This window comes from Engraulis encrasicolus, chromosome 4 (assembly GCF_034702125.1).
Source record: "Engraulis encrasicolus isolate BLACKSEA-1 chromosome 4, IST_EnEncr_1.0, whole genome shotgun sequence".
NCBI lineage: Eukaryota > Metazoa > Chordata > Actinopteri > Clupeiformes > Engraulidae > Engraulis > Engraulis encrasicolus.
Window position 1 is genome coordinate 1 of NC_085860.1, and position 10,647 is coordinate 10,647.

At 40.3% G+C, this 10,647-nt stretch overlaps 1 protein-coding gene across 1 annotated transcript; it reads left to right on the plus strand.

Moving 5' to 3' along the window:
• Positions 1-2,403: 2,403 nt before the first annotated feature.
• Positions 2,404-8,795, plus strand: LOC134447029 (uncharacterized). Its single transcript, XM_063196312.1, has 4 exons — positions 2,404-2,916; positions 3,462-3,569; positions 7,366-7,573; positions 8,322-8,795. Exons 1-4 carry the CDS (start codon positions 2,738-2,740, stop codon positions 8,793-8,795), a joined length of 969 nt encoding a protein of 322 aa, XP_063052382.1. The 5' UTR covers positions 2,404-2,737.
• Positions 8,796-10,647: the final 1,852 nt, after the last annotated feature.

Genomic DNA, 10,647 nt, shown 5'->3' on the forward strand with positions numbered 1-10,647 from the left:
GTTCAAAAAGCACCTGAAATCATATTCATTCACTGAGGCCTATGGTCCTTAACTACACAACTGGCTGAGTGGTTTGAGAGCTGTGTCACACATTGGCATTACGCTCTCTGCCCAGCTTCACCTCTCCACTCCTCATCACTTGCCTACATGACATAAAAACCAGGATGACTGCAACCCCAGAGATTATTTTTTTAACAACATTTTAATAAACTATGGCGCCCAAATGTAAACTATGGCGGTGCGCCATAGTTTCCTCAATGTATGGGAAACACTGGGGTTTAACACCCACAAAAGCCCCAAACCCTCCTTGTTTGTAAAACCACCATAAAAAATGACTTACCATCATCATCATGAGGAACAGAACAACATAAAGAGCCACCGTCAGTCAAGTATTTTATATATCATTAGATAAATACTCACAATCTTCTAACTCCTGAAGAAGGGAGTCCCTCTCCTCCTCCATGTCTTTTAGTTTTCTTTTCAACGAGTCCAATTCTTTCTCCTCCTCCATGTCTTTTAGTTTTCTTTTCAGCGAGTCCAATTGTTTCTTTGCCGTTGGTGCTGTTGTTGCATGATGGGGAAAGAGGGGCGGAAACAGGTTAATTGGGTAAACTGTGTTTTTGCCTCGCCTCCGCTTTTCTCCCTCCCATGACATTGGTACATTTCTTTCCTGTGACATTGGCATCAATGTCCCTGCATTTACTTGGTGCTAGCAAGACTAGTAGCAGTTTGAAAGAAAAAAAAAACACAATAGTAGTTAATAACTAGTCCTTGACATAAAAACTGTGTTTCCCCACTAAGCCCACCAACATTGAAATTTCCCCATATACATATGCGCATGATCTTAAAGTGGCATTATTTGCAATGTTTAAAACACATTCCCACACAACAGTCAGCAAGGGTTGCACAACCCTGATGTGTGCTACTACTGAGACATCATTGACCCATACACTTATCCTGACACTGTAGCCTACACAGAGAAGCATTGTGGCAGTAACAAAGGTAACATTTAGGCCACTCAATCTAGCATTTGACAGGGGGAAAATTGCAATAATCTAACACTGTGCGGTCCGGTTCTCAAATGTGAAAAAGTAAAAGTAACGATTCACACTTTTTTTATTGATAATTAATAGGTCTGCCCTATATCACATGAAAAGTCTACCTACATCACTTTCGTATTCGTACAACATGCTTTTTAATGGTCAGAAGTAGCAGATTTCCCATTTAATGGGCAATATCAGCTACTTTTGTCCTTTGGGAAAAGCATGTTCCACTAAACTGAGGTATATTTTTAATAAATGATGCTGAAGCATAGGCTCTGAAGCAGTTCGACAGGAAAATTGGAATTCAAGTGTGGGAATAGCTACCAGTGGTTAGTTTACCTAGGTGGTTCCTAAGTTAACCTAACTCATTGTAAACCAGCTTTAAAAAACAAAAAAAAAACAAAAAACAGACAGTAATATCGTTTCGCATTCAAGTAGGCTAATATGCACGCATTCTGGTTGTCTGGTGGATCCCCCTCTTGCACGTGATCACTGTGCTTCTGCTACATGTTCAACGTCTGCACTGGCTTGATGCTGGCAGAGTTGGCAACTCTGATGCTAGCCAGACTTGTATAAATATCTTACAAAACCACGCAATCACAACAGGCAACTACCACTCCTAATCATAAATATACCGTATTTTAATATGCCATACGGAAAGGATTTTGTCATTCAGCTCAGTCATTCCTCCAAGCCAAAAGTTCCCAATTCAAATTTGATTCCGTAACAGCTATCATACAGGTCACGGTGACGGCCCTTCACTTTCCACGCTTTTGTCAGCTTTACAACAAGGTGGTTATATTTGTTTTAACAACCTATTACGCTGCACGGTGATCTTTACCGAATCCGGGCACAAGTTGAATGAAACCAAAGAAAAGATAGAACCCTGTTTCGGCTAGCATCGTACCACATGCTACCCCCACGTTTTGGCTTTGTCATTCCACTACATTGCACTAGCTAAAACTTCGATAGCAATTTGTTGGGTCAGCATTTCATTTTATCTTAGTCCTGTTTCGCCTGTTGCACATTACCATCATACCCTGATGAGAATTCTTACCTATAGTTTCAATTTCCTCCTCGGAAGCCACAGCGTCCTCATTGGCAGTCCTAGCTTCAGTAGCTTGCCTCCGTGTGCCTGGTCGCCTCGCAGCCATTTCCGAAAATAATATCTACTACTTGCCACTGCCAGTTGCCAATCTCTTCCGCTCTGCTTCGGGAACAACCAATCACAGTGGTTTCCTCTCATGGGAACGGGAAACAAATCTCTGGCCTGTTTTTTTTTTCCGAAATTACACTTGATAAAAAAAATATTAAAAAAAAATACAAAAATATTATGTTCAACTCCCACCCCCCAACACTTCATAACATATTGTATAATTTTGTTCTTAATGGTGGGAGTGCCCATGGCAGGGATGCCTAATGACCATCTCTGACAGGGGGGGCAAAGGGGTCTGTTGTCGCGCTGTAGGAAGGGGGCGGGCAGAATTGTGTCCTGATTACATTTGTACGTATAGCCGAGTGGGCTTTTCATATGACTTTGTCCAGGGCCAGAAAAAAGCTGTTAGCGGCCCTGGCAAAAGGAACCGGAGATACACGAATGCTAATTGGCTGATTTTCTGGCGGGATAGGACGAAATAGATCTCTGATCCGGTGCGCTCCGGAGACTTGAAGAGATATTTAGTTGATGGGCAGAGATGACTCGGATACCAAAAAAACTTAACAGACTGATATCCGTAAAGGAAACGGATAAAAATTACTTGAAAGTCATCAAATGGTTACAGAAAAAGAAGCTCCTCTCAAAGAAATTGAAGTGCAAGGAATGTGGAGGGAGGATGAAGATGAGAAAGCACAGATGTCAAGACCACTTTCTATGGTAAGTCATGTCCATGGTTTTTGTTTAATAATCAGCGTTGTTGTTGTTGTTGTTGTTGTTGTACTCTATGACATCCTACACATTCCATAAAACACAGACACCCTTAACATAGGCACTAACGCAAATAACGCAAACAATAGCATTAACAGATCGATAATATCAGAGCACAATTAGGCACTGACCACACTAGGTTAGGCCTATGGTTCAAACCTTTTCTGTTGAGACTCCCTTTTGTTCTACACAATATTTCCACAATCATATTGCCAATTTGGAAATTCATAGGAAAAATACTTGTAGGCCTATTAACCATAGAAATTATTACGGATGCTAAATAAACTATCATGGAATTATGTTGTTGTATCTGTGCTTTTTCTGATAGGCCTATTTATGCAACGTCCCTCCCTGCAGTACCTTTGCAACCCCTCTAGGGGTTCTGACTCCTAGTTGGAAATGCTGCTCTAAGCACAGCTGGTCTTGTAAGGGAATGGGAAGAAACATTGTGGTTTTCATATACCCTCAACTCTCCCAACACTCTTTCCATACAGGAGGTGTCAAAGGCGTAGCCACAAAAAAGTGAGCAAGTCCATCCGGGATAGGTCCTTTTTCAGCCATTCCAAACTTAGCCTGTTCAAATGGCTGAAATTCATGTACAGGTGAGTGTCTTTTGCTGTTCTTTTCTTGGAAGGTGCAAACGTTTCTGGTGGCTCCATCCTCAGAGCAAAACAAAAACAAAAACACTGCACTGTGGATGGGGTCACCCGAAACGTTTGCACCTTTGTAAATAGCACGGCATATTGTGAGATCATTAAAAACCCACTTTTATAAGGGCATCTCTTCTTAGTTTTCACTGAGTGTCAGCTTCAGAAGTACAGTAGAAATAATAAGTAACTTACACCCTTTTGAAAAGGACAACTTTAAACTATATCTTAATATAGTTACGGTTACAGCAGACTCTACTCACACTACCAGACTCCAAAGTAGTTTCTTCCACCAAGCAGTTAGATTACTGAATTCATGCTGAAGACGACAAGGCACTTTATTTGCACTTTTTTCCACCCCCCCCCCCCTCCATTTTTTTTATTTTTATTTTTTAAAATCTTTTTGAGGACACAAGAAAAACACAACAATTTTTACTCTTCATAGGCTTCAAACCTATAATAAGACGTAATAAACTAATCTTGAATCTTGAAATCTTGAATCTTGGAAAGTAAGGCAATTATTTATTTATTTTCAATGATGGTGATGCAAAAGTAAGTACTGATGCCCAGCTCTCTTCAAAACATCATTCTCAGCTCTTCAGAAAGTTTCAGTGTGTCATGTTGGAAAAGAGCTTAGGCGGTCTCCTAAAAGCATCAACCTTTCTAACATATTATTTTCTTTCCTTGATATTCTGTCCTTTCTCTTCCATGTGCTGTTATTTCTTACAGTAGGAAGCACTGTTTCAACACTGTTTTATTGCCAATTATCTGATAGAAAACTAGAGTAAGTAACCATGACCATGGTAGAACTATGGTTACTGCATTAACACCATGGTAAAAACCTAGTACACCATGGTCGATATCCTTAAGGGATAGAATTCTGAGGTGGGACAAGTAGGGTACGGGAAGTTAGATTAGTACATAGATTAGCACATAGATTCAAATAGTTTTAAGGGACTTGAGAAATGGGCCAGGGAAGCCATCAAAGCCGCATCAGAGACATCATCAGAGGCAGCCAAAAGGAGCAGCCAGTGGCTCTGACTGAAGAGGGCCCCCAAGTAGTTCAAGTTCAAGTTCAAGTACTTTTATTTGTCACATACATGGTAATTGTAGTGAAATGATGATGGGGTCATCAGCTCTGCATCTTAAAAATTAAAAATTAAAAATTAAAAAAGTAAAGTAAAAAAGGAAATAAAAGGTGAGAAATAAGTTAAAGAAAAGAAAAAGAAAAAGAAAAAAAAAAGAAAAAAACAAAGAAAATTATCATTTAAAAAAGTCTCTGTTCAGCAGTCGCACTGCCTGGGGGTAAAAACTTTTCCTCATTCTTTCTGTTCTGGCCTGAATGGTTCTGAGTTGTCTGCAGGACTTAAGTTGGGTGAACATGTAAGAGTTGGGGTGTCAGACATCCTGCATAATCTTCCTAGCCCTGGCTCCCACTCTCTTAGTGTAAAGGCCCAAGAGTCCTGGAAGGTTGGCTTTGATAGTGCGCTCTGCAGAGCGCACCACTCTCTGTAGGTCCTTCTGTTGTTGTTGTGTGCAGCTTCCAAACCAGGCTGTAAAACAGCCTGTTAACACACTTTCCACCGCTGATGAATAGAAGGTTGTCAGGATGGCAGTGGAGACCTTAAACTTCCTCAGTAGGCGGAGAAAGTACAGCCGCTGCCTGGATTTTGCTGTCAGGTGTTGAGTGTGTTGTGACCAGGAGAGGTCCTCAGTCAGGTGTACTCCCAGGTACTTGTAATTTGAGACCCTCTCCACAGGCTCCCCGCTGATGGTAAGTGGCGTGTATGCCCTGCTCTGCACCTTCCTGAAGTCCACTACCATTTCTTTCGTCTTGCTGACGTTCAGGGCCAGGTTGTTGGACTGACACCACAGTGCTAGGTCATCCACCTCATTCAGGTAGGCTGTCTCGTTGTTGTTTGAGATGAGACCCAGCACCACGGTGTCGTCAGCGAACTTTAAGATGGAATTTGAGCTGCTGGTGGTTGTACAGTTATGCGTGTAGATGTTATAGAGCAATGGGCTCAAAACACAACCCTGGGCCGAGCCAATGTTGAGGGTCAGCTGACTTGAAGTGACACCTCCACCTATTCTGACCACTTGAGGGCGATCAGTGAGAAGGCTGAGCACCCAATTGCACAACTGTGTGTTGAGTACCAGCCCCCTCATCTTGTCAGCCAGGCGCAGGGGGATAATGGTGTTGAATGCTGAACTGTAATCTATGAACAGCATTCTAACATAATTCCCCCTCCCCTCATCCAGGTGGGACAGTGTGGTATGTAGAAGGCTTGAGATGGCATCGTCCCTGCTTCTGTTTGCTCTATAGGCAAATTGGTGAGGATCGAAAGCACTGGGCAGGGTGTCACATATGTGTTTTTTCACAAGCCTCTCAAAGCACTTCATAACTGCTGATGTAAGGGCCACTGGGCGATAGTCATTCAGGCCTGCTGGCTTGCTGTTCTTGGGCACAGGAACTATGATTGAGTGTTTAAAACAAGATGGGACAACGGCTTGGGCCATTTACGCCTCTGAACACTCCCCTCACATCACTTTCCCTGATAATGAAAGGAGGAGTCCCGGTTCCACTAGACTCTTCAGTGACAGCCACCATGGGGTTGGCAAGGTCGAAACGTGCATAAAATGTGTTTAACCCATCAGCAAAAGAGAGCTCAGTGCTATCAATGGAGCTGGGCTTGGATTTTAGATCAGTCATGACCCGAAGGCCCTTCCAGACGCTGGCAGGATCACCAGCCTGAAAGTCAGCTTCCACTCTGTCTCTATAGCGGGTCTTTGCTGCCTTCACAGTCCTCCTAAGTCCATAAACTGCATCTTTATAGCCTGACATATCACCTGATAAAATACCAGCCTTGTATGAAACAGAACGGGCTGCAAGTGCTGCTTTCACAGTTTTATCTACCCAGGGTTTCTGATTTGGGTAAACTTTTATATTGACAGTCTCTATGATATCGTTTATCAGGAATTGAATGTAGCACCCTACCGTGTCTGTATATTCACTGACGTCATTTGAGGATACCCGGAAAAGCTCCCAGTCCGTGTTCTCAAGCGCATCTTGGTGCACCATACAGTCAGCCAGTCTAGATCTGACTCAGGGGAACTGGACGCCCTTGCCATGTATACATGGGTTTACCATTTGTAAACAATCCCTGACTTCTGTTAGTCATAAAATTACCTAACGTTGTTGGCTGCCAGTATCTTGCCCCTCCTCACAACACAAATGTTTGTAAACGAAAAAACACATGTATAGTCCCCTGACAGGTCTACCAACAAGGCGGCTTTTTATGGTACAATGTGGGAAAAGAAGCAGATTTAGCACCTATTGTAAGGGTCATTTGAAAATAAAACTATTAAATCTGTTGCAATCTCATGCCAGTTCTCCTTGGGGTATAACACAGATAAAAACAGTCCATCAGTCCATATAAAGAGCTTCATTGCAAAATGGTGTATATCCATGTTGTAACACGTCGGGAAATTGACATTTTTGTATTGGCCATTCCATTGCATGGCATTGCAAAATGCATTTCATATAGGTTTAAAACATATGCTCTCCAAATATTTGAATGGAAAGTATTCACATGTAGATGATGGGACTTGAACTGAACATTCATTTCCAATAATAAAATGCAAAAGTTGAAAATGTTGGGTACACGATTTTGCAACGCAACTCTTATACAATGAAACTCTAATGCTGTTGCTCATGTCCTGCTCCTACTGCATTTCTCTAAATTTTAAGGTTCTCTCAAGGACTCCGTCTGCGCCAGGTGGACATGATGGAGGACGAGATCGCAGGCAGTTCCACATCTCTTACCGTGATGGCAAAAAAGATTCGCACTGTCTGTGAGATGGCCATGAGGAAAGAACAAGACAGACGAGGGCAGCACATTGGGGGGAGAAAGCAATTTGTCGCTATAGATGAGAGCAACTTTCGGCACAAGAGAAAGGTAAATACATTCAACGTCTTTTGAAGGCATCCCAAAAATGCATCAAGTAGATGGTTTTTAACATTCACATAATTTTCAAAGTGGGGGTTCCCAAACGTTTCCATGAGAAGGCCCCCCAGATACCGGTATATTCCAGCCAAGGCCCGGTATATTCCGGCCAAGGCCCCCTTGACATGGGTTGTGCCACACTTTTTCCTATGCACCCAGTTTCAGCACTCTGTGAAATTGGTGCATTCCTAAACCCATTCAAGTACTACAGAAAACATAATACATACATTATACAAGAAGCACTCAGAGAGCGCAGACCTCCGCCAAGCAAGCTGCTTGATAGAACATTTGACTATGTTACACCCAAAGTCTTTCTGCCTTTTTTTGTGGGGTTAGAAACTGTAATGTTTTGCCCGCAATTCAATTTGTGGTCACTAGGGGCATCTAGATTTGTAGGCCAGCAATGGTGAAGAATCTTTAAAAAGGTCCTGGTAACGGTTCGTGATCCGGATCACCACCAGACTTTACTCACTTGTTCCTTGGGTCATTACCAACAACTCCACCGAGTTGCAACCAAATCCATTTATAACTTTTTGAGTTATCCTGGTCCCCGGCCCCCACTTTGAAAACCACTGTACTAGAACATACGTATATCATTTTGTCCAACCCCTGTATATCATCACCCCCTGACATCCATTCTTGTCCAGGCACTGTTGACACTACTGTGAAAATGACATATTTCCTTGCATTTGTTTTTCAGTATGGGAGAGGAAGAGTGGCGGGTGCCTGGAATAGGAGAAAATGGGTTTTTGGGATGTTGGGCGTGTACAAGAAAAAAGCAGGAACCAAGCCAGTGCTCCGCCTGGTCGATAAGAGAACCAGAAGGGAATTGGTTCCTCTAATTCGCAAGCATGCACGGAGAGGATCCACGATTATAAGTGATGAGTGGCGGGCCTACAGAGTCCTACCTCAATTCGGTTACAGGCATTACACTGTTAATCACAGCCGCTCATTTGTGGAGCCCCAAACAGGGGCACACACCCAACATATAGAAAGAGCCTGGAGGACGTATAAGGAACGGGTGTGGAGGCTGCGCGGAAACCGCACAGAGGAGATGCTGCGCCAGCATCTGGCAGTAATAGAATGGCATGAGTGGCTGGGGAATAAGCATCCCAATGGGCCACTAGGACGCCTATTTCATGATATTTCAAAAATGTACAAAGTTAAGCATTGACATATTTATTTCTCTCTCTCATTGTGTGTGTGTGTGTGTGTGTGTGTGTGTGTGTGTGTGTGTGTGTGTGTGTGTGTGTGTGTGTGTGTGTGTGTGTGTGTGTGTGTGTGTGTGTGTGTGTGTGTGTGTGTGTGTGTGTGTGTGTGTGTGTGACTGTGCACGTTTAAGTGTTTGTTGTATGTATGTTTGTTTGTTGTTTTTGCTTTTGAGTGTGTGTTATCTGTAGCACAAGAGGAAGACATTATTGTATCTGTTCACTTGTTTTTATGTTAAGTGTTTTTTTTTCTGTTACTGGCTCATCATTGCCGGAAAAAAATGCCAAAAACCAAATGTGAAATTGTGTGCAGTGCAACAACCCTCGTTTCCTTTCCGTTTTTATAAAGGAGTGTTTAAGTTCAAGTGTTAACATTATGTTTTTCATTTTTGTATGAATTCAATACTAAATGGTAAGAATTAATAAAATACAGTATATTGTTTCAAGATTTTGGATGACTGTGTATGAAATTTTGTATTCCTTTTTCTCAAGAGCTTAGAGTGGAAATACTTATTTTCACAGGAGTGATGTAGAAGTTTCACATGTTTTACAACATTAACATTTACCACTGATGTAAGATTTTCTGAATGGGCTGCATATTTTTATTTAAATTATTTGCTAACATTAACAGATACATTGTAAAAGGTAAACATTAGTTACACATTTTTAAGTAAGGTTATGTAAATGAGAACAAGTTCTGACTTTAGATCAATGGATGCAAAAAGCTTAATAAGTAATTTGCAAACATTCAATTATCATTTATAAATGGTGAGGGTGAGTAACACATTTTTAACTGAGCTGTTGTGTATGAGAAAGTGTTCTCACTTTAGAATAATGGATGCAAGAAGCTTTGTAAATGCTTTCTGAATATTAGTAGATAATTTGTTAAATTTGAAAACATTAACAGATCATTTGTAAATGTTGAAGTAAGCTGTTGTATATGAGAAAGTGTTGTCACTTTAGTTGAATGGATGCAAAAAGCTTTGCAAATACTTAATAAACATCAACACCATTTACTTAAATAGTGTACAAAATATTTACAAGTAATATTCTGAATGTTTTACAAACATTGACAGAGTATGTCTTACTCATTTATAAATGTGTTGTTCAGAATTTAATCATTATTTCATAAATCTTTTAAACTCTCCCTTATTAATAATTTACATATGTTTCACTAATGATCAACAACTTACATAATATAATATTAACATACTATATATTACTCATTTATAAAACCTTTGTAAATGTTATGTTCATCATTAGTTCATTGTTTACGGAGTGTTGTTAATGCTCTATAAGTATCGTAAACGAATGTTTTGTTGGTGATTAACAACTTACCAAATTTAACGCTAACATACCATATCTTAATCATTTAAAAGCCTTTGTAAATGTTATGTTCATCATTAGTTCATTGTTTACGAAGTGTTGTTAATGCTCTATAAGTATCATTAACAAATGTTTTGTTGATGATTAACAACTTACCAAATTTAACATTAACATACAATATATTAATCATTTACAAACACCTGTAAATGTTATGTTCATCATTAGTTCATTGTTTATGAAGTGTTGTTAATGTTTTATAAATGCTTTATAAGGGAACATTATTATAAAGTGTTACCTGTAAATCTATAAATAAAATGTACTTACTCATTTTAACTGGTATGTTGTTTTTTTATGTCGTTAAGTTTTGTTTTTTGTTGATTTAAACATGTAAATCTATAAATAAAATGTACTTACTCATTTTAACTGGTATGTTGTTTTTTACGTCGTTACATTTTTTGACAATTTACGTTTACGCCCTTACATTTTTTGACT

Excerpts from the sequence above, each read along its gene's own strand:
- LOC134447029 (XM_063196312.1), top strand. The coding sequence starts at position 2,738 with ATGACTCGGATACCAAAAAAACTTAACAGACTGATATCCGTAAAGGAA. Across the intron at positions 3,570-7,365 it reads TGGCTGAAATTCATGTACAG|GTTCTCTCAAGGACTCCGTC; the intron begins GTGAGTGTCTTT and ends CTAAATTTTAAG. Across the intron at positions 7,574-8,321 it reads ACTTTCGGCACAAGAGAAAG|TATGGGAGAGGAAGAGTGGC; the intron begins GTAAATACATTC and ends TTTGTTTTTCAG.